This window comes from Benincasa hispida, chromosome 11, assembly GCF_009727055.1.
Source record: "Benincasa hispida cultivar B227 chromosome 11, ASM972705v1, whole genome shotgun sequence".
NCBI lineage: Eukaryota > Viridiplantae > Streptophyta > Magnoliopsida > Cucurbitales > Cucurbitaceae > Benincasa > Benincasa hispida.
Window position 1 is genome coordinate 10,193,981 of NC_052359.1, and position 27,046 is coordinate 10,221,026.

The 27,046-nt window shown below is 30.9% G+C and overlaps 3 protein-coding genes across 3 annotated transcripts; 1 reads left to right on the plus strand and 2 right to left on the minus strand.

Moving 5' to 3' along the window:
• The first annotated feature begins 1,028 nt into the window (after positions 1 to 1,028).
• LOC120090518 (subtilisin-like protease SBT5.3) lies at positions 1,029 to 5,899 on the plus strand. The gene is made up of 10 exons (XM_039048232.1): positions 1,029 to 1,364; positions 1,512 to 1,609; positions 1,682 to 1,846; positions 2,977 to 3,085; positions 3,165 to 3,684; positions 3,769 to 3,866; positions 3,986 to 4,231; positions 4,328 to 4,442; positions 4,604 to 4,817; positions 5,355 to 5,899. Exons 1-10 carry the CDS (start codon positions 1,072 to 1,074, stop codon positions 5,897 to 5,899), a joined length of 2,403 nt encoding a protein of 800 aa, XP_038904160.1. The 5' UTR covers positions 1,029 to 1,071.
• A 3,480-nt stretch (positions 5,900 to 9,379) lies between these two features.
• On the minus strand, positions 9,380 to 12,849 carry LOC120090149 (subtilisin-like protease SBT5.4). Its single transcript, XM_039047666.1, has 11 exons — positions 12,751 to 12,849; positions 12,551 to 12,660; positions 12,352 to 12,449; positions 12,094 to 12,258; positions 11,835 to 11,937; positions 11,236 to 11,755; positions 11,048 to 11,145; positions 10,699 to 10,944; positions 10,489 to 10,603; positions 10,148 to 10,361; positions 9,380 to 10,043 (listed from the first exon to the last, which is right to left on the minus strand). The coding sequence occupies exons 1-11, from the start codon at positions 12,832 to 12,834 to the stop codon at positions 9,502 to 9,504; spliced, it is 2,295 nt and encodes a 764-aa protein (XP_038903594.1). The 5' UTR covers positions 12,835 to 12,849; the 3' UTR covers positions 9,380 to 9,501.
• Positions 12,850 to 15,483: 2,634 nt separating this feature from the next.
• On the minus strand, positions 15,484 to 16,006 carry LOC120091550 (uncharacterized protein Os04g0629400). The gene has a single exon (XM_039049638.1). The coding sequence runs from the start codon at positions 15,866 to 15,868 to the stop codon at positions 15,656 to 15,658; it is 213 nt and encodes a 70-aa protein (XP_038905566.1). The 5' UTR covers positions 15,869 to 16,006; the 3' UTR covers positions 15,484 to 15,655.
• Between the last annotated feature and the right edge of the window lie 11,040 nt (positions 16,007 to 27,046).

The following is a 27,046-nucleotide window of genomic DNA, read 5'->3' on the forward strand; positions in this document are numbered from 1 at the left end:
AATATATAAAATTTGGTATAAGATTTAGAAAGGTTACAATCTTTTAACTAAATTGTCCGATATTGATCGAAAAAAACTAGTTTAACGAGTTTCAAAAAACAAAGTGAAAACGTTAGCCCAAAAAAAATAATAAAAATTTCTCAAATTTACTAGTTCCATAATAAAAATAATAAAAATTTCTCAAATTTACTAGTTCCAATAGAAGCCAAATCTGGCACAAAATCAAATTTAGTCAATGTACAAGATTGCATTGTTTAAATCTTCCTAAACTCAAAATATGCACAAAAAAACCCAAGTCTAGCGTTGCTTTTTTTCTCCCCTCTAATTCTCACCATTCTACTTCCGACTTATATTTTATATTTTATTAAATGCACCTATTTTTTTCACAGCTCTTCCATCGAAAACTTTTAAGAGGACAAATATGCAAGTTTAATTTAAAGAATGTAAATTAAACTTGCATATTATATCTCATATCATTTAAGCCTATGAATCTTTAGAATTGGTTAGCCGCTTAATATATTATATTTCATATCGTTCTACCCATCTTTTATATTGTCTTCTTTGTTCTGGTTTAGAATACAAATTTTTTAATAGACGAGATTTTACGAAAAAATTCTTCATATTCGTAAGAACAATTTATTTTTAATTTTTTTTTTTTTTATGTGAAATTGACGTAACATGTGAGAAACCACTATTTAAAAATTAATAATTTGATTGATTTAAATATTGGAATAAAAATTGGAGGGCAAGAGTGTAAAATACTAAAACATGGAGCTAATAAGAAGTAAATTCAAAACTCAAGGATTAAAAAACAGGATAATATTCTTAAACTTGGGAAAAAATTAAACTCTAAATTTAGTGCATTTTGAAAGCTAGAACTAAAAGAAAAATAAACTCAAAACATTAGGACAAAAATGGTATTTTCCCCTTATTGTTATTAACTGTTTTGCTAGAACAAAAAACTGTTATTACCTAAAGCATTGTTTGAGTTATCTGTGTTCCTTAAAATGGCAAAAGCCTGTGTTATAAAATGCAAAATGTTTAGTACAAATCATTAATCAAACAAAAGCCATGGATGCCACAAATTTTTCTCCATTTCTTTTGATATTCTCTCTTTTCTCTGTTCTACAAACATCTACCATTGCCACAAAAAAGGCAAAAATTAATATCTCTTCCTTTGTATTATTCTTTCATTTTATTTCCTGTTTCAGAAACTCAATCTTTGTTCCATCCATTTTTCTTCTTCTCATGCAGCCATACATTGTATACCTCGGATCGCATTCGCATGGTTTGAATCCTTCCTCATTGGATCTTCAACTTGTAACAGAATCTCATTATGATTTCTTGGAGCCGGTGTTAGGAAGGTGAAGCTCTTTCAATTCATGAAAGCTTAAAAAAATGCAGAGTCGAACCCTAACCTTAAAGTAGATAGTACAGTCTTTTATATCAATTGGGATATGCTCGCTTTGGCTTATGTGCTTACTCTTTGTTCTTTTCAATTCATTATGCAGCAAAGAGATAGCCAAGGAGGCTATTTTTTACTCATACAACAGATATATCAATGGCTTCGCGGCCATGCTCGACAAGAAACAAGCAGCAGATCTTGCAAGTAAATTGTTCATGATGTTTTTAAATAATTCAAATAAGCTTGAAATTTGATGTTGTACAAATATAATGGTAGGATATCCAAATGTGATCTCGGTTTTTGAAAGTAAGGAAAGACAATTGCACACAACAAGATCATGGAATTTTCTTGGATTAGAAAGAAAAGAAGCAGTTCCTTCAAACTCCATCTGGAATGTAGCGAGGTTTGGTGATGATGCAATTATAGCTAACTTTGACACAGGTTCTTTTTGTTCTTTCATTGTTATTGTTTTTGTTTTTCGTTTGGACTAAGTTGGTGTCATATTTTTCTGCTAAGTTGGTGCCAAAATTATAGCTAACTTTGTTCTTTCATGGAATATTTCATTTGGACAAACAACACTCTAATTTGGTTAGTGTGTCCGTATCCAATATATGTCAGACACATATCATACTTGGTGCAAATTGCAATAGATGTGTAAAGACACTAATTGTACAAAGTCAAAGTAGGTTCAACATTATTTGACTTAAACTATAATGTGTCACCGTGTCTCTGTCGTAGTCGTATACATGTTTCTATTTTATAGGGGTGTTCAAAAAACCCGATGACCCGAAAAAACCGATCAACCCAACCCACCCGTGCGGTTTGGGTTGAGTTATCAACTCATTTGGGTTGGGTTAGGTTCAAATAAATGAAAATTTTATGGGTTGGGTTGGTTCATGGATTCACCTAATATAACCCAAACCAACCCGAACCAACCCGAATTTATTATTAACTTTAAAATATATTCTTTTATTACTTATAATATAATTATTTATACATATATTGATTTTAGTTTTATTTAATTCCAATATTTTTTAAATAATTTATTCTTCAACAACTCTTAAAAGTAGTTTTTCACTTTAGAAAGAAAATTTTCACTACATAAATTGGTATCGAGTTGTTAATCTTAATTCAATATATGAAAACAATTAAATTAGATTTTTACATATTTACGTTTTACTTCTTTTTATAAAAAAAAATTTAAATAAATGACCCGATTAACCCGAACCAACCCAACCCAAATATTTCATAGTTGGGTTCATTTTTTAATAAGGGTTATTTGGATTGAAAAAATTAAGTCTTTCAACCCAACCCAATCCATGAACACCCCTACTATTTTATATTCGTGAGTGTCCAAGTCAACTTACGTTCAGCTCAACTAATCTCACAGGAAAATCTTTGAGTGTCAAAGAAAACCATATATGTTCTTCTTAAACATATAAATACATAAACACTAATAAATGTATGTTTTAATCAATGTTCGCCATATCCATGTCTGTGATTTTAAAATATGATCACATGTCATCATCGTATCCATGTAATAAATACTCTTTCATGTAATTGGAATATAGGTGTTTGGCCAGAATCCAAGAGCTTCAGTGATGAAGGATATGGGCCTGTCCCTTCAAGGTGGTTGGGCAGTTGTCAAAGTGACACCGACCCCAACTTCCATTGTAACAGGTCAAGAGCTTAAATTCGTCCCCTATCTATTCTCTCTCCCATTGTGGTGGTAAATTTGAAACAAATACCTTAAATGCAGGAAGCTAATTGGAGCAAGATTCTTTAACAAAGCCTATGGTCCACTCAATGTCAGCTTTAATTCTTCAAGGGACCATGATGGCCATGGAACCCACACTCTATCCACAGCTGGAGGCAATTTTGTCTCGGGAGCTACTGTTTTTGGCAATGGCAATGGAACGGCCAAAGGTGGCTCGCCTCGAGCCCGTGTTGCATCCTACAAGGTCTGTTGGCCAGCGGAAGGGGGAGGGTGTTTTGACCCGGATATCTTAGCCGCCTTTGAAGCTGCCATTAGCGATGGAGTTGATGTCATTTCGGTTTCTCTAGGTGCAATTCCCTCAGACTTTCTAAACGATGGACTATCCATAGGAGCGTTCCATGCAGTTCAGCAAGGCATCGTTGTTGTTTGTTCGGCTGGCAACTCGGGACCAGCTCCTGGAACGGTAGCAAATGTGTCGCCATGGATGTTAACTGTTGGAGCTAGTACCATTGATAGGGACTTCACCAATTTTGTGGTCCTTGGGAACAAGAAGAGACTCAAGGTACTTGTATCAAACACAACCTTTGTTAGAAAACTTGACTGAATAACATTTTCTAACTAGCATCTCCCAACTATAAAAAATTAGGGTGCAAGCCTTTCTTCTAAAGCATTGCCAGTTAACAAGTTCTACCCCTTAATTAACGCCGTGGATGCAAAAGCCAACAATGTCTCTAACCGTGATGCGTAAGTATTTTACTCCATTGTCTTTTCTTTTCCCTTACAAGATCAGAAGAAATATGAACAGACAATTAAATAATGGACTCGACACAATTTCCAAACAAACTTTTAAAGTATTCTAACAGGGAAATTTGTGATGATGGAACGCTTGATTTCACGAAATTGAATGGGAAGATTGTGGTTTGCCTTCGAGGGGTTAATTCAAGAGTGGCCAAAGGTTATGTGGCCGTTCAAGCAGGGGCTGTTGGGATGATCTTGGTTAACGATGAGCAAAGTGGGAATGAGATTTTAGCTGATCCACACATCATTCCAACTTCCAATGTAAACTATAATGACAGCATATCCATCTCCCAATATATCAGCTCAACAATGTAACTCCCTATATTTCCTTGTTGTCTTCAAAGATAGTTCGTGAATATTTTGTTTCCTCTACAAGTTTGAATTCATATAAACATGTACTTGATCAGGTCACCAATGGCTTACATCAGTTCTGTGAGGACAACACTTGGAGTCAAGCCCGCCCCAAAAATGGCTGGTTTCTCAGCAAGAGGCCCTAATACAATCGAGGAGTCAATCCTCAAGGTTTGTTTTTCTCAAATCTCAACCAAGATTTGTTATATGAAACATTTCAATTCAAATGCTTCCGTTCAAAATCCATGCAAACTTGCGCTCAGTAATAAATAAAATCAAGCTAATGTAAAGCTAAGGAAGATCATTTCTCCTAACAAGTTGTGTTTTATCAGCCAGATATAACAGCACCAGGTGTAAATATAATTGCGGCTTACCCCGATGGAATACCATTGTCAAAACTACCAGTTGATGATCGTCGGCTGCCTTTTAAGGTAGACTCTGGCACATCCATGGCTTGCCCCCATGTTTCAGGCATTGTAGGGCTTCTCAAAACCCTATATCCCAAATGGAGTCCAGCTGCCATTAAATCTGCAATTATGACCACAGGTTCAATTATACAATCAAATCAAAAACATCAAGGAGAATTTTGTACAAAAATTGTACTACAAATGACCCGATCCCAATGACGTTGATGCGGAATGACTCAATCCTAAAAAACTAATAAAAACTAAGCTTCTATTTACATCATAGAGCACCTCACCACCTGAAATGTATCATCGCGTTACGGAAGTCTCATCAATTACAAAATGGTTAGAGCCCTAATGCGATATTCATTTCAATTGCGATTTTCAATTTTTTTTACAGGACTGGCCCTGAAAAACATAAACACGTGTAATGTTAAAAATGAAAATTGCAATCGAAAGGAATATCGCATTGAGGCTCCAATTATTTTATAATAGGAGGGGCATTTCTAATGTGATGGTGTTCTTTGACATAAGAAGGTTAGTTTCCATTGGATTTTCAAATTTTGGGTCATACCACATTAACGCCTCAAGAATTGGGTCATCTATACAAAAAAAAATCCCTCTAGATAATTATTGTCCATGTAATTGAAACAGTTTCCCATCAATTTCATCTTTACAGCCAAAACAAGAGACGGCAAGTTACATCCAATTGTAGACTCCAATGGACTCAAAGCAACTCCATTAGCATACGGCGCCGGACATATTAATCCAAACAGTGCGATGGACCCTGGCCTCGTTTACGACATAGCAATCGACGATTACCTAAATTTCTTGTGCGCTCGAGGCTACAATGCAACGCAAATCAACAAATTCTCAAACAGTAGCACGTTCAGGTGCAATCAATCATTCAAAGTGACGGACCTAAATTACCCTTCGATATCAGTCACCGATTTGAAAACGGGCCCTGTGACGATCAATCGAAAGGTGAAGAATGTGGGAAGTCCAGGGACGTATGTTGCTCGAGTGAAGGCGCCTTCGGAAGTTTCCATTGTTGTGGAGCCAAGTAGATTGGAATATACTGCCATGGATGAAGAGAAAAGCTTCAAGGTTGTGTTGCAAAGCACTGGAAAGGGAATTCAACAGGGTTTCGTGTTTGGGACATTGGTATGGTCAGATCACAAACACAATGTTAGAAGCCCAATTGTTGTTAATCTGGGGAAATAATTTTCACACTTTTTTTAAAGTCATTTCAATATATATAAAATATTATTAAATTCACCTTAATCCATCTATTTAAAATTTTAGATCGATTAGCGATTTAAGACATACTTTCTATTTGATTATTTATAACTAAGTTTTTTTTTTTAAAATAAAAAAAGCTATAAAATTATAAATAATTGTCGGATGTGAATTTTCTAAAATTTATTAGAACTATAAATTTATGAGAAATTTTTGCATATAGAAAAAAATATCAAACTATTTACAGAAATAACAAAAAAGACATTGATAGACACTGTTCAATCAGCATTTATCAATGATAGACTTCTATTAGTTTCTATTATGGATAGATATTGATAGACTTTTATTAGCCTCTATCAACCTCTATCAAAGAAGATTAAAATTTTACTATTTTATGTAAATAGTTTTACTGATTTTTCTATTTTTGAAAATCTCTCTAAATTTATTGGATAATTATTTTAAATGATAAAATTGTTGAAAATATTTTTAAATATAGCAAAATGTCAATAAATAGTGATAGACTACTATCATCTACCACCGATAAACATCTATTAGTGTCTATGACTAATATTTTTTTATATTTGCAAATAAATTAACTCATTTTCCTATATTTGAAAACAATCATATTTAATTTTATCATACTTTAATTTTAAAGTAAAGTAAATTTATACCTCTACAAGTTGTATTTCTTAGAATCTCGAACTAACAATTGTATTAATTTAAACTTAAACTTTCATTCAAGATTCTTCAAGAAAATTGATCTAGCTCATTTGAGTACATCAGAGGTTATCTTGTTCACAAAACAACTATTATGAACAAAAAAAAAAAAAAAAAAACAAAGAGAGTATAGTTCAACTAGCATCGCTGTGTGTTAGTGATTACAAAGTCGCTTATTCAAATTCATTAGTCCCTATTGTATTAAGAAGAAAAAAAAATCCAAACCTAACAATACCCCGAATGTAAACTTTAGATATCAAGTCTTCCTACCAACCCTCATTCCAATTTTTGTAGGGATGCTTTTGAGTAAATTATTTATTTAGACTCTTCAATAAAGATTTTTTTTTTGGAAATTTTTCACAAATAAAAAAGGTCAAACTATTTACAGAAATAGGAAAAAAAAATATTGATAGACATTATAGACTATTTATCAGCGTAGTCTTATTTTTGAACCAGCCTTTATCAAAGAAGATTAAAATTTTACTGTTTTGTGTAAATAGTTTTTCTTATTTTTCTATTTTTGAGGATCTCCTTTTTTTTTTCTTTCTTTATTTTTAAAAACAACATTATCTTAAATGATTATTAAAGAAATCTAAAACAAGTGTTCTCTTCATTTTTTGAATCGAGGGCATTATATCAATCAAAAATAGGGAGAAAGAAAAAATCAATTTTATAATATTTTTTTTTCAATATATGGGACAGAAAAATTAAATCACTGACTTCAAGATTGATAGTATAAGCATTATGCAGATTTTGACAATTTTCATAAAGTAGGTAAACAAATGTTTATGAATATTTATTTCTATTATGTTTAATGAGTGAGGGCATAAACATATTTTTACGTCTAAGTTTTTTCTAGCATCACAATCATCATCAAAATGGTCCAAAAAAACTATATTTTTTTCAAATGGGTGTTTTTTTCAAAATATATATATTTAGAGGCTATTGTTTACGATAACCTAAAAAACATGCTCACTCTAACCTAATGAAATGTGTGACAATTTATGAAATACTTTAACTTCGTGCGAGGAATCACAATTTTATCAGGGATCTTTTAAATATAAAAAATATTTAAAAATATCTACACTTTATAGTAAAAAGTTCTAAAAGTATAAATATTTTTTGAATTTTTTTACTATAAAGTGTAAATATTTTTTGGATTCTTCTATTTATAATAATTTTTCATTTTATTACTGAAAACAAGTTGAATCAACATAGATTCAAAATTTTTCTCTTTTAGAGATATTCAAACTTTTTGTTCAATGGAATGAGAGTATGAGGGGGAGAAGAAACTTTTTTTAAAAAATTCACTGTGTTCTAAAACAATTAAAAAAAAAGTCATAAATGTACATAAAAGAGTTCCAAAATAGTCTTTTTTCCAAATGTGTCCATTCATCCAAAACCAAAACGTGAAAAGGGCTATTTCTTGGTTAATTGTTAGAAGTAGCGCAAAAAAAAAAAATCTTTCATAAATAGAACCATTTTGACCAATTGTTTTAATAGCACGTCGTGGTGCTATTTCAACCAAGATCGATATCAAGACTAAAATAAAAACTTTTACAAGTGGCATGTTTGATGAACTGTCAATTTCGTGTTTGATAAAAATTATAGCCAAGATAGAATCCAAGACCGGGATGAAGACTATGATAAGACTTATGGAATATAAGTTTTTAAGATTTTGTTGGTTTGATTTTCTAAATGAAGTTTGAAAGTATTATTTAGAGATTTTAGGAGTTTAAAAAATTGGCCAAAAGCTAAATGTGAGATTTTTTTTTTTTTTTTGATATATTTTTTGAATCTCCTATCAACATCTGAGGACCAAGTTTGAGAATAAGAAAAATGTTGGAAATGACTCTTGGGCTTAAGCCCATAACAAAAGTTTAAAGAAGTAGGAGAATGTTTTCCTACGTCGGAAAATTAAGCAATGCCTAAAAGACATAAATACTAAGACATGCTAGAGGTAACTCGAAAGTGTGATAGTGATGGAAGTATAACTCTTTCACCTCATTTACGTATTGTTGCTAGTGTTTGACTGGTGGGATGGGTAGGGTTGGGTAATTGTTGGCTTGTGCCAAAAAGAAATATTTTTATTACATATCCATTTAATTTTTTAATCTAAAAATTAAATGTTGTAATATTAAATGAGTTTCAGTTTCACTATAATGTGACTGTTTTTTCTTCCTCTTATGTTCATTTTTCTTCTCCGTCAACCATAGTCGTTTCTTCCCCTTATGTTTGTTTCTCTTCTACTTCAACTCTAACCGCTTCATATGCTTATTCTTCATAAACCAAGACATCAATTTGTAATGAAACATTGTTTTCTAGTATTGTTTTCTATATTGGGCTTTCTCCTTTTTCCTCAATTTCAATCCATCTTTCGACAAATTCACACCTGAAATCGGATGTTGTATTAACCTTGGGGAGCAATCGACACAGCGATTGACACCGAAGCGCGCCGTAATTGCTTTCAGGGCAATAGTTCCTCCACGACGCAGCAACTCTTCGACATTTGTATTTTACAAAAAAAAAATAGAAGAGAATAATTCATCTCTCCTTCCTAAACAAAAATTGACCATAGAGGACTACAAGAACACAAGGCCAAAATTTTCATTTATTTTTTCTCTTCATTTTTGTTAAATCCCAATCGTCATCCTAATCCATATTCCATTGAAAAGCCTAAAATTTAGTGATTCGAAATGTGGTATTAAAAGAAGTTAAAAAAATTTATTTTATTCTGAATATCGATCCATATCGATATGCATCAAAATGAGCCATTAAAACAATTCATCGAAAAGAATGTTATTTGTGAAATATGGAAAACTTTTTATGCTATTACCACAATTAACCCTATTACTTACCAATAAACTAACCTATTCCCCTAAATTCACAACAATTTGGCTCCTAACATGGTGTTTGCCATCAGACCATGCTAATTTCCCAAAAACATAACCATTTTGGTTGCCCTTTCCAGTGCTATGCAACAAAACCTTGAAGCTTTTCTCTTCATCAATGGCAGTAAAATGCAATGTACTTGGCTCAACCATGATAGAAACTTCCAATGGCGCCTTCACTCGAGCAACATACGTCCCTGGACTTCCCACATTCTTCACTTTTCGATTGATCGTCACATGGCCCGTTTTCAGACCTGTTACTGAGATCGAAGGGTAATTCAAATCCGTCACTTTGAACGATCTATCGCAAACAAAGATCTTCTTCGATATTCTTTTGATTTGTGTTGCATTGTAGCCTCGAGCACACAAGAAATTGAGGTAATCGTCGATTGTAATGTCGTAAACGAGCCCTGGGTCCATTGCACTGTTTGGATTAACATGTCCGGCACCGTATGCCAATGGAGTTGCTTTGAGTCCGGTGGAGTCTAAAATTGGATGTAAACTGTTGTCTCTTGTTTTGGCTACAGAGATGAAATTGATTGAAAATTGTTTAGATTACAGAAATAATATCTAGGCTATAGACTTGCTTTTATGTTTTTTTATTTGATTGTATGATTGAACGAACCTGTTGTCATGATTGCAGATTTAATGGCGGCCGGACTCCATTTGGGATTTAGGGTTTTGAGAAGGCCTACAATGCCAGCAACATGGGGGCAGGCCATGGATGTGCCAGAATCTACATTGAAAGGAGCTTGACGATCGTCTAATGGTAGTTTTGTTAATGGTACTCCATTGGGGTAAGCCGCCATTATATTTACACCTGGTGCTGTTATATCAGGCTGATAAAACTCAACTTATTAATATGATTATATTGAACATGGTTGTCTTCTTTAAAATTAACTTGGATTTGAACTCAATAATTTTTAGTTGAAACATCATTTCATAACACATTGAGAAGAAGAAAACCTTAAGGATTGACTCTTCTATTGTATTGGGGCCTCTTGATGAGAAATCAGCCATTACTGGGGATGGTTTGATTTCCAGTTCTGTCATCACGGAACTGATGTAAGCCATGGGTGTCCTGATCAAAGTAGTTGTTATTATGACTTTGAACTTGTAGAAGACAATATATTTATGAACAATCTCGAGAAGTGATAAGGAAACATAGGGCAATACTTTGTAGAATTGATGTATTGGAAGATGGATATGCTGTCATTGTAGGTTATATGGGAAGCTGGGAGGATGTGTAGATCAGTTAAAATTGCATTCCCACTTTCCTCATCGTTAACCAAAATCATTCCAGCAGCCCCTGCCTTGGCAGCTACATAGCCCTTAGACACTCTTGGAAGACCCCCTCGAAGGCAAACCACGATCTTCCCTGTTAACTTTTCGGGATCAAGCGATCCCTCCTCACAAACTTCCCTGCAATAACTCATTTGAAGTTTGTTTGGTGCATTGTTTAATTATTCATTCATATTTTCTTTCATATCTTGGGAAAAGGAATCGACTAAATATATATACTCACGCATCGCTATTGGAGACATTGTTGGCTTTTGCATCCACGGCATTGATTAAAGGGTATAACTTGTTAAATGGCAGTGCCTTAGAAGAAAAGCTTGTACCCTGGTTTTGGCAATTTAGAGATAATTTAAGATAAAAGAATATTGTTCATATTAAGTTTTTCTACTTTTGAATGCATTGAGTATGAGTTACCTTGAATTTCTTCTTGTTTCCCAGGACCACAAAATTGGTGAAATCTCTATCGATGGTACTAGCACCAACGGTTAGAATCCATGGCGACACATTTGATACAGTCCCAGGAGTTGGTCCGACGTTTCCAGCCGAGCAAACAACAACAATACCTCGCTCAACTGCATGGAAAGCTCCTACAGAGAGTGCATCACTAAAAAACTCTTTGGGCTCTGCACCGACAGAAATCGAGATGACATCAACACCATCGTCAATTGCAGCTTCAAAGGCAGCTAAGGTATTTGGGTCCAAACACTCGCTGGCTTCTGCTGGCCAACAAACCTTGTAGGACGCAACACGGGCTCGAGGGGAGCCACCTTTGATAGTTCCATTGCCCATTCCCAAAACATTAGCTCCAGAGACAAAATTGCCACCAGCTATGGATAAAGTGTGGGTTCCATGGCCTACATTGTCTTTTGAAGAATTGAAGGTAACACTAAGTTCACCATAGCCTAAGTTGAAGAATCTTGCTCCAATCAATTTTCTGCATTGAGGGTAGCTATTTTGAATTTATTACCATAATAGAAAGGGAAAAAACAGAGAGAGGAAATGAATCTCTTGACCTGTTACAATGGAACTTGGGGTCACTTTGACAAGTTCCCTTCCACCTTGAGGGGATAGGCCCATACCCTTCATCACTAAAGCTCTTAGATTCTGGCCAAACACCTATATCCCAATTACACGAACAATGTTAAAGAAAAAGATAACCACAAAAGGGGTTTAAAAAGGTGGCCTTTCTCCCAAGAGTTGGAAGTTCGATCCCCCACCTCCGCAGTTGTTGTATTAAAGGAAAATGGGGTTCAAGAAGAGAGTAGAAGAAACCTGTGTCGAAATTAGCTATGATTATATCATCACCAAATCTTGCAACATTCCAGATGTAGTTGGAAGGAATTTCTTCATGTTTTTCTATTCCAAGAAATTTCCATGATCGTGTTGTATGCAATTTTCTTGCTTGACTTTCGAAAACCGAAACAACATTTGGAAATTCTGCCATGTGTTTGTACTACAACATCAATCTTGAGTTTCTTTGAACAAAGATACACCATATTTTACTTGTTTAGAAATGTATGAACAATTTACTTGCAAGATCTGCAGCTTGCTTTTCATCAAGCATGGCAGCAAAGCCATTGATGTGTTTGTTGTATGAGTACAAAATAGCTTCTTTGGCTATCATTTTGCTGCAGATTGATTCAAGAAAGACAAAATAAAATGATGAGGTTGAACGATGCAAACTCATCCAAGAAAGAACTAAAGAATCTATGATTTGAATGATGTTCACCTTCCCAACACCGATCCCAATAAATCATAATGAGATACTGTTGCACGTCGATGATCTAACGATGAAGCACTCAAACCGTGAGAATGCGACCCCAAATAAACGATGTAAGGCTACACGACAAAAAGGAATCTCTATGCATCAAAAAAATGAGTCTACCAAATAGGAAACAAAATAATGATATAAAGGAAGAGATTGCTTGCCTTTTTGTTGGCAATGGTGCAGGTTTGAAACAAAGTGAGAAGAAGAAATATCGAAAGGATTGAAGAAAGGTTGAAGGCATCCATGATTTTTGTTTGAAACATTTCAAAATTTTGTCATTTCACAATGTAGCATCATTGTATTTATAGTGTCCAATTTAAGATGTAAAATTAAACATCGACTTGTTTCTTTTGCCCGTAATAAGTAAAAAGGTTGTCTTTTGTTTTGTTTTTTTTTTTTTTTTTTTTACCATTTTAAGGCAATACAGATAACACAAATTGTTAAGCTCATTACGACTGTTTTATTTTTCTATATTATGAAAATAAAATACCAAAATAAAGTTATTTGATAACTACATTTTAAAGTTTTGTGTATCATTATACTTTTGTGTATCATTATACCAATGTGATGTTAGATAAAAAGAAAGAACGAGAAACAATCATCAGACACGACACTATTTTTCTTTAATAAAAATATGATATTAGAAACAACAAACAACAAACGTTGGCGTTACCAATTAAGTTCATAGTAAATGCCACATTTAAATTCATTAGGAATGACGCTTTAAAGTATGGATTATTAGCGACTTTATCCCTCCTATCCATGTTTGTATCTTATGGTTGATATTGTAAATGTTTTCATCACTCTTCACAATCGCACCTTCGTAAGGGTCTTGAGGCGATTGTGTGGTACTTGTTCTCGCCCTTGAACGAGTCAATCAATCCAAATGGATTCAGCCCATATCTCTCAAACTCATCACACGGGATTCCAGGGTTAAGGTGAAAAGTCATTGCTATCAATTTGATTTAAGTATTTGTCTTCAATTTACGTTAATCTTTGTATTTAAAAAAGTTTTATACAATTGTGAAAAGTTGTAAATTAACAATTTTAAAACAAAATTCTATCAGATGGTCTGAATTGATTCTCTTATGAAAATATAAAATTTTAATTGATACAATTATTAGCTTGAGGTTTCAAGTTAAAGTGACAAGACTCTAACGTTTAAAGTATAAATTGATCTTTTTCAAAAAAAATTATATTATACCTAATTTTTGAAACCAATACAGTTCTTTTTAAGGGTGCTTTACTCATATATTTTCTAAGAAAATTTCTAATAGGTCACAAACAATAGACCTCTCCAAGCCAAACACTCCTAAGTTTGGAGTTTTTGTGATTGGGACATTGAAAAGGAACTTGCACCTAGTTGGTGATATAGGTAGTAATTATCAATTCTTTTAAGTCTTTATCAACCATACTCATATCTTCAAAACTTCTCTTATTTGGATGTGATCTCAGTTTATTCATGTGTACTCCTTGTCTCAAGCATTACAAACTTTTTTCAAATGGCTTTGCTTTGACCATTCACATTGTTTCTTTCTTACATTTTCAAATTCCCTTTTTAAAACCCTTGTTTGATAACCATCCGATTTTAGAGAATTAAGCTTATAAATTTTGCCAACTTAAAGACATAAAAAACAAATAATACCTAAATGTGTATCAACCGATATATTAATATACTTTATATTTTGTATATGAACTAATATACAAAATATAAAGTATATTAGTTATACAATCGATATACTTAATTATATCAAATTTATCCATCAAGAGGTGGTTATGCACTCATTATTTGTGGACATGAGAGCATAACAAACAAATAACACGTTCATCATTGGTGAATCAACAAAGCTCAAACGTGACTAAAATGTATTTTTAGTGTTGAAGTAATCACATATGTGTTCAAAGGGAACTAAACATATATAGTTGATCCTTACTCGGTTCTACATTTTTTAGAAACCATTGTGAGGTGAATAGTTTATTTTCATCACACTTGTTTTAATGCTCGAATTGAGTATATCATAATTATTTCAATACACATTCAAAATTCAATTCAAATATAAAACATGAGTGTATTAATAGCATATCATCAATATTACATTAGTGCTCATTCAAAAATGTAATTTTAAGTATTAATATTACTAGTTTATTAACGCTTATTCAAAATTGATAGAAAGTATAATGTTGATGTTTCGATAGTATAATACTATTCATTCAAATGTATTTTTAATTATATCATTATTGTATCTGCACTATATCGATACTCATTCCAAAATATCATTTTGAATATAGACTACATCGATGTTTAATACTTGAAACAAATTTCGAATGAAAATCGATGAATCAATATCAAAGATTAAAATATCAACATTGATAACGATAAAAATATTTCAATTATATAGATATATTAAATAGTTATGTATATTGTTATTAGTATTTCTATTCATATTGGATTACATGACATTTTTTAAAAAATTTTACAAGAATTTATAAAAGATATCTAAAAAAAAGAAAGCATAATGTTTTTTTTCTTCTTTCTTTCTTTTTTTTTTTCTTTCAATCGTATTATAAACAAAGCAATTATTTATCATCATCTAATGTTATAAAATTTTAGGATATTGAATGAGCAAATCCAAGAACGGTTTAGAAGGGCATGACATAACTTAAAATTATCAAAATTATGAAATTAAAACTTTTAACCATTTTTATGGTAAGGGATTTTCAAAAATAGAAAAATAAAGCAAAATTTTCTATATGTGAAGCTTTTTTCTGTTTCGATAAATAATTTGATATTTTTTCTATACGTGAAAATTTTCAGATTAGTATTTCCTCATATTAGAAACTAAACATTTTGTTCATAACAATTAATTTTACATTATTTCATCTATATTCATGTATTATCGTATAAAAAAACGGAAATGCCTTATATTAAAAGGAAAAAAAAACACCAATATTTGTAATTAAAAAAAATGAAGAGAAATATATGCAAGCATAATAAAGCAATCCCAAAATATCCCCTAAACAAAAAATAAAAAAAGAATCGAAACGAAGATCCACAGAAACGAAAACCTAGAACCGAGGAGGAGGCGCAGCGAAGAAAGGCCTTCCACCGCCACCGCCACCGCCACCGCCGCCGCAGAGACCTCCATCGCAGTAATCGACCTTATCTTTAATCTTATGAAATCCGTCTTTGAAAACTCCGAATCCGAAAAGCAAACCGATGGCGACAACCACCAGAATCAGGCACGTGCAGAGCATGCAGACCTTTCCAAAGCAGCACATCGTCGCTCCGGCGGCCGGATCTTGGAATTGGCGATTGAGAGAGGGATAAGGAAGAAGGAAGATCGGAATGTTTATAGACGGGGAGAGCAGTGGCTTGAAAAGAAGGCAAAAGAGTTTGGGATTTGGTTGGGAAAGTGAGGTTTGTGATTTAATTTATATTTTTTTTAAAAAGAAAAAAGAATAAAGAATAAAAAGGAGTTTTGCTTTTGGAGAACGGCTGAAGAAGACGTGGCAGTTGGATTAGGTTTGGGGGTTATTTCGGGTTTGGTAATTTCTCACACGCTATCAATTTTAGGGCTTTTTCAAAATCCAATCGTTTTCTTCCATTAAGGCCTCTTTTACTGATCCAAATTTCAATATTATTATTTTATTAAGACCAACGGAGGAATGTCTAATATTAAAAACTAATTTCTATTTTTAAAATGTCTAAACGTAAAATATTTCATTAAAATAGTTGTTTTAACATATATCCACCTTATTATTATTATTAACTCATATTTACATAGACAGAGTTTATAATAATAATTATAATAATAATTATTATTATTATTATATTTTATCTATATATTTTTTTATAAAACTTGTGGTATAAAAATTGAATTATTTTCTGATTTTCATTTCAACATTTTTATACTTTAATAAATTTTTAAATTGTTTTAACATTTAAGATTTTCTACCTTAAGTCATAAATGCGATACTATTTAAATAGAAAATTTGACTATGATATTTTAATATTTAAATTTTAACTTTTAAAAATTATAGAATTAAATTATATTTTACACATATAATAGTATTATTTTTATAATGAATTTTTATACTATTTTCTTTGAATGAAAAATTTATTGGAAATAACTCATTTAATATATATANATAATTTTATTTATTTGGAAATAAACAAAATTACTAAAAATGAATATATTAAAAAAAAAAAAAAACAAACGGAGAACTTTTTCCTTCGTAGGGATAGGGAATGAAATAGGGGCGGGGATGAGGATGGGGAAGCCTTCCTTGTCCCCACCCCGTGGACATCTCTAAATTTCAACCATATTAGATATTAAATGCAGAATCTAATCCAAAAATTTAAACTTGTCATAAATAAAGGAAAATATAGAGGATGGTGATCCGATAATTCAAACTAGCTGAAAATAAAAGAAGAGATAATAAAAATAAATCAATTCAAGTAATTAGCTAATTCAATTAACATGAAGTCAATAAATTATATAAAATAAATAAATAACTACCATATAAAAACGAAAATTGCAACCTGAAACAATGTATGCACACAAATATAAGCCAACTTAATATACCTTCTCACCATGATAGTAACAAATACACAATATACAAAATTTTAAAAATAGAACACAAACTTATACATTCTCTATGATAGCAACAAACACACATGATACAAAATTTAAAAATAAAGCATGCTTTCATCTATGAAATAAATACATGGAATATGGAATAAAAAATAGAGGCCCAAAAACTACCAAAGGACATATGGTAAGTCATTACTTTTTTAGGTTAAATAATGAACAAACATTTAGCTAGGATTTACAATGGCATAAAAGTGAAGCAATAATGCTAGCAACATAAATTTTATGCCAGCCATGAATAAGAAAAACATTGAAATTTTTTTTAGGATTATAAAGACACGGAAGCATTTCGAATTACGCTTACTTACACTATCTTCACACACAATAACCCTAAATCCATGAATCAAAACATCTCAAACTCCTTCACATTCTCCTCCATCCCCTCTCCAACAGAGAAAATAAAAAAGAAAACATAAACATGAGTTCTCTTCTATAAATATACATGTTATTTGTACCTTATATGTGTGCTGCTTGTTTTTATCCTACATAGGTATTTATAGGTAGGGTTGACAAAATTCTCCGTGGGGTCCCATCCAATCTAGATGGATAATCCTAGGTTTGACGGGGGATGAGGTCAAGGGGTCCCCAAGCCGGAGACGGGGTGGGGATGGGGAGGGTATTGCCACCTCGTTCCCATCTCCGACCCTGCCCGATTAGGTTTTTAAATATATATAAATATATTAAATATTTAACTTTTTACATTTAGCTAGTTTTTAATTTAGGAAAATCTAAAACTAAAGTGTCCAAGCTCAATACAAATAGGATTGTAGACCCATGTAAAACAAAAGAAAAAACGGGGAATGGGTCCCCTTGGGGACCAGTTTTCCCAATAAGAAATCCCTGCCCCCACCTTCAAATGGCGATGGTAGGGCGGGGATGGGGTAAAATCCCCCAACGGAGGGATGGGGATGGGGAACCCTCCCCCGCCCCGTCCCGGCCTCATCGCCAACCCTATTTGCAAGCGTCAAAACTCTCTGAAATAACTGACGTAAACCAAGGGTTTTAAAAGTTGTCTTTCTTCCTAAGGTCATTGTCCCTGCTTAGATCCGATCACCCTGTGACTGTTCAACTCGCTCGAGTTCATCCTACTCTATTATAGTTCAGTCTTGTCGACCAGTCCATCACGATCTAGATTTACCACTAAAGATACACAACCACCAGACAAACTTTAAAAAAAATCCAAGAAAGTCCATCAAAACCCACTTTATGAAATTAAATGCCCATAAAAATGTGTCGTTAGACATTTTTCCATTAAAAACTCTGATTAGATATTTTTCAAAGTCACCTCTCTGATCTAGACATATACTACAATTTTTCTATTTTAGTTGTTTACTAAGAATTGTTTGGAATCGGAATCAAATTTTGATACTTATCAAATTTGTTAAATAATAAAAAATATTCAAATGTTGTTTCAAAACAATTCTCGTATTTATAGGCAGAGAAGTTTATATCTGCGTTTGTGAACAAATTGAAACATATATATAAAATAAAAGAGGGTAAACTACGTATTTAGTCCCGAGTTTTGAAGAATGAGTGTGTTAGGTTCCCGAATTTTACTAACATACCTTTGTAATCCTTGAGTTATTTAGAATAAGTACATTTAGTCCGAGTTTTCAGAATGTACATTTTTAGTCCAAGTTTTTAAGAATAAAGTCTAAAAAGGTCCCTTGACTATTTTTTTTTTCCTTGTATATAATTATACGAAATTTTGAATTACAGAAATATGTTTAAAAATAATTTTATAGAGAAATGGTAATTTTTTTAAAAAATAATTTAAAATATAAAATAATAATAATAATAAATTACTGCAGAGATCTTTTAAGCCTATTTTTAAAAACTCGGAGACTAAAAATATACATTTTGAAAATTTAGGGACTAAATGAATCTACTTTTAAAAACTCGGGAACTAAAAATGTATGTTTTGAAAACCCATAGACCAAACACACATATTCTTCAAAACTTGAAACTAAAAAAAGTAAATTTTCTAATAAAATAATAATAATAAAGACATAAGTTGCTTATGTGAACTATGCATGTTATCATCTTTCTCCTTTGAGCTCCACTTCTCCAGTTTTTTGTTTGTTCATTTATGATTTTTTAACTAATCCTAATCCTCAAATTTACTTTATGTATAAGCCTATATTTATTCAATTAAGCAACCATAAGTACAATACAAGCTTTTACGTCCATGCACTTAACAACAAAAGTCTTGCATAGTTATTTTGAAGATGAAAAATCAAACTGCAACATGTCTCTCAAGATGGTACCTCTTTGAGTTCATATTTTTTTTTTATTATCGTATCTATGTGGTTTATTCTCAAAATTAATTGTCAATAAAAGAAGCAGCTCATGAATTGTATAAAGATGATGAAGTCTCGTACTTTTTCCAATGTAAGATCCTCCACGATATATATATATTTTTTTTATGTTTTCTATTAGAAGTAAAATTATTAATATAGTGTAAATGGAAGAGAAAATACAAAGTGTAAAATAATTAATAAATAAGTTGTTAATAGATGAGAGAGAGAAAGGATAGTGTCGTAAAGTAATTAAAAAAAAATTGCCATTGAAATAATGAATGGTAATGAATTCGATAAGAATTTTATAGAGGAATGAGATATTTGTTCAGAATTGGTAGTATAACCCATAGATTGATTTCATTCATTTTAGTAAATACTATCAAATAGAATGAAAAATTTTGTTATTATTTTTTAATTCACATCCTGAAATTAAATGGAGTAGAGTAGTCGAATATTCAATTTTGTATTTAATAAATTTAAATTTTAAAAAATTTCAAATAAATCTCTAAATTATCAATTTTGTAATTAATATGTCTCTAGCATATTCAATATTTTTTAAAATTAACAAATTTATTATACATAAAACTAAATTTTATATATAAATAGATCATCATCGATTTTTCAGTTTTGTGTTAAATAGATCATCGATTTTCCAGTTTTGTGCTACTATCTAATAGGTTCATGAATTTTCAAAACTATAAAAAAGTTAAAGACGCAAAATTAAAAGTTTAAGGATTTATTTAACAATATAAAAGTTTAGAGACTAATAGAAAATTTTTAAATTTCCGGGATAGAGAATAAACTTATATTTAATATAGGAAATAATACTTGTTTGTCCCTAGGTTTTTTGCTCTAGTTTCTATTTGGTCATTTAAAATGTTGCACATTTAATCCCAACCTTAAGTTTTGAGTTTTGTTTCAATTTAGTCCCTAAGATTTAAAAGGTTATAATCTTACTATTAAGATTTGAGTTTTGTTTCAATTTGGTCGCTATGTTTCAATATTTTATATTTTTAATCTCAATTTTCTATTTAATACTCACTTCCAATTATTAACGTCAATTTTTATTAACTATTAAATAAATTACAAGATGAAATTTTAAAAGGGATAAAAATAGTGAAACTTAATTAATTATCATTCTTTTAATGATTTTTAATTTAATAATATAAATTAACACTAAAGACGAAAAAATAATATTTAGTGAAAAATCGATGTTAAAAGTGTAAATCTTGAAAAATTGGGATCATATTAAAGCAAAACTCAAAAGTCAAAGCTAAAATTCTAGCACTCTGAAACATAAATGCTAAATTGAAACCAAATTCAAAACTCAAATATTAAATGTAAAATATTTTAAAACCTAAAAACTAAATAGAAACTAAACCCAAAACCATCCAACTTATTTTTTTCTTTAATCTATACACCTTTAATTTGCATGATACATTTTTTCCCCTAATTAATATTTAATTTGCATGATATTTGGAAGATATGAAATTTTGAAAATTATGAGCAAAAAAACAGATAGATAGATGGATAAAGTGATGAAATTTTGAAAAAAAACTAATAAAAAAAGATAATAAATGATAAAATTTTAAAATTTTAAAATTTTAAAAAAACCTATACTATCTAGAAGGAGCTAAGAGGGAGAAACATTTCTCCTTTTGCTCTTTTTAGTAGATGGTTATAGAAATATATTGGATAATTTTACATTCAAAATCATTAAATAAATTAGTTTGTCCTTGTTTTTTTTAGCATCACATGCAAAAGAAAAAAAAATGTATTTTTTTCCTATTTTTTTAGCATCCAACGTCAATGGTATTAAATATCTTTAAGAAATTAATTTCATTTTAAAATGAATCGATACATTTAAAAAAAATAGTTTCAATTTTGATTTATTTTCAATATTTGATTATAAGTTTAAATCAATTTTTCTCTATAAATTCAATTCTTACCTTCCACCTTGTTTACCTTCTCACCATTATTTTTTTTCCATTTTTATGAACACTTTTTTTATAATGGGGTGTGATATTAAATTTGGTTAATTATATATATTAAGTTTTGATTTTAGATTTAAATCAAATTGAATAACAAATTATGATTTTTTCAAACCAAGAAAATTAAAGTGTTAATCAAATCATCCAATAAAAAAATTAATATTTATTTGAAATAAAGTTTAAAATTAAGAACAACATTGCAAATAAATTTTTAGGATTTATGTCTTAAAAACATAAAAAATAATATTTTAGTTTAAAATAAAATTTTAAATTAGAAGATAACCACGCCATTCAAATATTAATTAAAAAGAATTTTTTTTACTACATGAATTATTATAAAAGGATAAACAAAGATTTTGTGAAATTTTAAAAGATTTAATGTTATAAAAAAAATAATAAATTAATCGATATATCTTCTCTTGCATATTTTTCTTAAATTATTCCAAGTATTATTTTATTTTTATAAAACACGTGCATTGCAGATAATATTCAACTCGTAAATAGAAAAGATAATAGATTTATATTTAAAATGGTAAAAGTGGAAATATGATTATAATGTATCTACATTTAGCATTTTCGAATTACCAAAATCTAAAGGGAAATAATAATTGACCACCAACAACAAGGGTGTGCATAGAAGCACCGAAAATCGATTCGACCGTTCGACAATTTTCAATTTTCATATAAAAATTGAAAAATCGATCGATCGTTTGATATATACTATCATCAACCCAAGCCAAAGCCCACTGCCTTAGTATTAATTTATTATTTTTTATTTTATGTTGTCTCATTTCCAAACCCACTACACAATTGATTTAAATTTTTTCATAGAAAAATAGTTGATTTAAATTTAATAATGTTGCAAATTATGTTAATCTAAGAATAATACTTCATCAATTCATCTTTCATTTTCATTCACCTTAACTTTGCTTGTTTTAAAAAAAAAAACAACAAAATCAACCAAATCGACGATTGGATTTTACACATTTGTTTGGTCGATTTTCGGTGTCAATTTTTTTTCCAAAATTGACACCGACTAAACGATGCACACCCTATCAACAACCTAAAAAAGAGTTTGAGGAAAAAAATGTATGAATGTTTACCAAATGTTAATACATAATAATAAATATGACGTAATTATGTAACAATTTGGCCAAATTTATGGACACAATGTCCTATACAACACATCAATATAACTTTATGTTTATAGTATAATGACCTAGAGTTGATGAAAATAAATTAATTGATTAATGAGTTTAATTAATTAACTTTAGGAATAATATACAAATATTTTACATATATACTCCTAGGATTTGAATAAAATTCAAATCAACTAGATGTATATCGTATTAAATGAAAGCCCTTATAAGACTTTAATATAAGATATTAAAATATATATTTCAAATTTGGCAAAGATCTTGGGTAGAAAAAAAAACATTATTTAGAGAAAATAGAGAATTATCTCTAAGTCTGTTTGGTTGAGAATCTAAAAATAGAAATTTTAAAATAATGGATTAAATGAAAACATAGACATAATTCATATTTTCAGATATATATGTTTGGTAGTAGGATTAAAAATTTTGATTCTAATTTAAACAATTGCAAATTAGTTGTAGTTACCAACTAAATATTAGTTGATAATAAACTATTGCTAATTTATTTATGAACATGTTTTATGTTAAAAAATTATAAAATTATTATTTTTTGTAATATTATATAATTTATAGGATAAATTGAAATTTTTGTCGGGCCATTTTTAAATATAGAAAAATAAAACAAAATATTTACAAAATATGTAAAATTTTAAAACTATCAATGATAGACATTGATAGACTTCTATCAGTGATATTGATAGATGCTGATAGAAGCGTCTATCATTGATAGTTTTAAAATTTTGCTATATCTTGTAAATATTTTCAACAGATATACCATTTGAAATAATTTCCCATTTTTGTCCCTATAGTTTGGAAGAAGTTAGAATTTAGGTGTTATGGTTAATTAGATTTTATCTCCTATGGTTTGATAAAAGCTTCGTAAGTAGTCTTTGCCATAGGGACTATTTAAGAGAATCTAACAAATTGATTATATATGAAGTTATATCAAACCATAGGAACTAAAATCTAAATTTTAAAACCATATGAACTAATTTCTTACTTATACAAACCAAAAGGACCGAATTTGGAATTCAACCTAATTTATAATACATTACATAATAAATATTTTAATTTTTTAAAAAATTGAATTGAATTTATAACATGACATGTATTACATTTCTAAATGTTTTTAACTTTATTTAATATAATTTTGCATTTTAAATTTTAAAATTCAAATTATGGATACAATGCAAACATAAAAATATTGTTTTCAGAATTTACACTGTTTGGATCACAGAATCCGGAAACAGTTTTCAGAAACCGAATTCGGGTTGTCTGCCAAACACATATCTCTTAAATTCAATGAATCTGAAGACATAAAATAGAATTTGGATTACAAACCAAATAACCCTAAGCTTATCGACTCCCAATACATTTTAAGTTTTATTTCAAAGAGATTCTTATAAGTATTGGTCACTTGTTCGACAAGAAAGATATTGTGGATATATTCTAAAACTAATTTCTAAGGTTGTCTTTGGTAATTATTTTTTTAATTTGGTTAAGGATTCAAGTATTCTATTTATGCAAATCATTGTAAGAGATTATAATTTTTTTTTGTAGTGAGATGAATATGATCTCTACTAATGACAAATTTTGATAAGGAAGATTAGACTAACCTTGGAAGAGACCTCAACGGTAGATTTGTATTTTCGAGGGAAGAGAGCTCGCCTGCAAAAGAACAAAACTGCACACCGATGTGGTGTAGGCCATACATGCTCCAATGCTTAAGTCAGAGAGAGTTCAAAGATTCTCAATCTAAGTACAAGTCGGTCAATTAACTTACCTTGTTTCTCTCTATTATTCTCCATTTATATGCTCTCGTCCTGGTCATTTTCCTTTTCTATCTCTTAATCATCTCTTCCTTGTTATTTTTAGGATTCTACATTGGGCCATGGATTACACTCGGACCCCGGTTGACTCGTTCAGTCTTCTTGTCTAGTCGATCCAAACTTCTTCCTTGTGTGTTTGGCCTTTCGACCTTCCAGTTAATGGGCCTTTCCTTGCGACTCGGCCGAGATTGAGGCCGATCGGACCCATTTGATTTCCAACCCACTTTTTTTTATCTTCCTTTCTTTCCCAATTGACGCTTTTGCCCTTGGTTTTAGAATCCACCCATAACATTAACTCCCACTCTCAAGTTAAAGTTCATGATCTTCCTAGCTATTTTGCCTCGGGTTTGAATCCTAAAAACCTATCTTGGTAGTATATTCTCCCTCTTTGGTTTCCACGCCACCCCGTCGCGGAACTCAATTTGGACTTACTAAGGGCTGTTGGGCCTATCAAGCCAAACTCTTTTGAGGTCCAACTGATTTTCCAATGTACTTCTCTATCTCATGACGAAGTTATGCATCCAACTATATCAGGCTCACCTCAAGGATAGGCTTATCACAGATTTTTGTCCTTTATACCCTAGGTGTATCTCAGGTCATGAATTGACCTAGAATATTACCTGGCAAATCCTATCAGGATTCAACCAACTTCCTAGCCTAGTCTCCATCCCTTAGTAAGAGTTATGGTCACCTTATTTTTATATTCCTTGGATAAATTATAGCTTCTCTTTATCGATCTTACTTGTCGTATTACTCTTTTGGCTTCATCAGCTATCTTATCACCTATAACAGTATTGCCTCCACTCCAACCACCATTTATCTTCAATCCATCCGGTGCCACGTGTCGCCCCTGAAGGATCCCTATGTACGGACATTGAGCAGAAGCGGGATCGTCCTAAAATTTTCATTTTTACAGAATATAAATTTTACAAAGATAACAGAAAATTATGCATTTTACAGATAAATTACAGTATTCTTAAACAAAGAAGAAAATAAGAGTTCCAGAAGGCTTACCTTTGAAGAAATTCAATTTTCACGTAAAAAACCTCTTCTCCGTGAAAATCACGAATAGAAAACATAATTGGCCAATAGGACACCACCAATTGATGACCTCGGTATTCTCTAGTGAGAACCCAGGAGGTGTGGGTCTAGTGATTTTGGTTGAGAGGGAAGGGAAGATTGATAGAGAGGATGAGGAAGGGAATTTCTTTTCTTGAGATTTTCAAAATCAGAGGACTGTTTTGTGTTTTTCTTTTTATAAGAAGATCAAGAAGAATATGTTTGCAAGGCCACTTTTTCCACTCACATAAAGTGGAGAGAAATAAAGGGGGAGAGTTACAACTCCCTCCCTCAATTAATTTAAATTAGTTTTAAATAAATAAAATTTATCAATTTAATTTAATTTAATATATATTAATATCATATAATATATATTAAACCATATGTTATATCAAATATAACATATAATCTATAGTTTTAATATTGTATCATATACAATATAATTTATAGTTTCTTTTCTCTCACTAAGGACATTTAATATAAATCACATTTACATTAAATTTAACAATATGAATCCAATTTATCTAACTAACATTTGAATCAAATTCAAATATTTATTTCCTTTCATAAATACTTAATATAATGTATCAAATACATATAGTAAATATCATATATGATTAATATTTAATTAATTATATACATATATATTAAGTATATCATATATAATTAATTTCCTTAATTAATTTGTACAATTCAAATTAATCCAAAACTGATTCTCAATAAATCTCGTTGCGCTACCGAGGGGACCTCATGGACCTGTAGCTTAAAGCTTCAACGGTATGTGAATAATTAATTAAACTCTTTAATTAAATTGTTCACCATCCGTTAACTATTGGGCACTCCCCTAAAGACTGACAGCTACACTCTTCGCACTACAGATATATTTCTATGTCCACTAAAATAACCAATCAATAGTACAGTGACCCTTCACAAACTGCTCGTAAGTACAGTTGGGCCAAAATTACCTTTTTGCCCCTGTAGTTACATCTAACTCCTTAAATACCACTAATCCCTCTAATGAACAATAAATCATAGTCCAACTATGATCAAACCCTCTCGGGCCAAGAGAGGGTGCGACGCCACATTGTTCAAGCCTCAAAATCATTCCTTAAGGGAGCAATTTATCTACTTGCCTCGACATTGGGGAAGGAGTGAATTCCTTCTTGTGTAGTTGTGTTCCCAGCTCCCCAATCAGACGAAGCCCCAAAATGGTGGGCTTGTTGAGTCGATGATCTGACCACTCTCACCTATACAAATCAAAGGACCGACCTCATAGGCAGAAATTCACAACTCACTCAAGATTCAGGTCATGTTATCTATGGTCATCCTAGTGAAATGTAAGTTTCAATTATGAACGACGTTATATAATGACCCAGTTCACATGTCTCCATATGAATGATCAGGATCAAATCATTTGTAGCACTTTACAACAATTGTAACACTTACAAAACAGACCATAGTTGTAGTGTCAT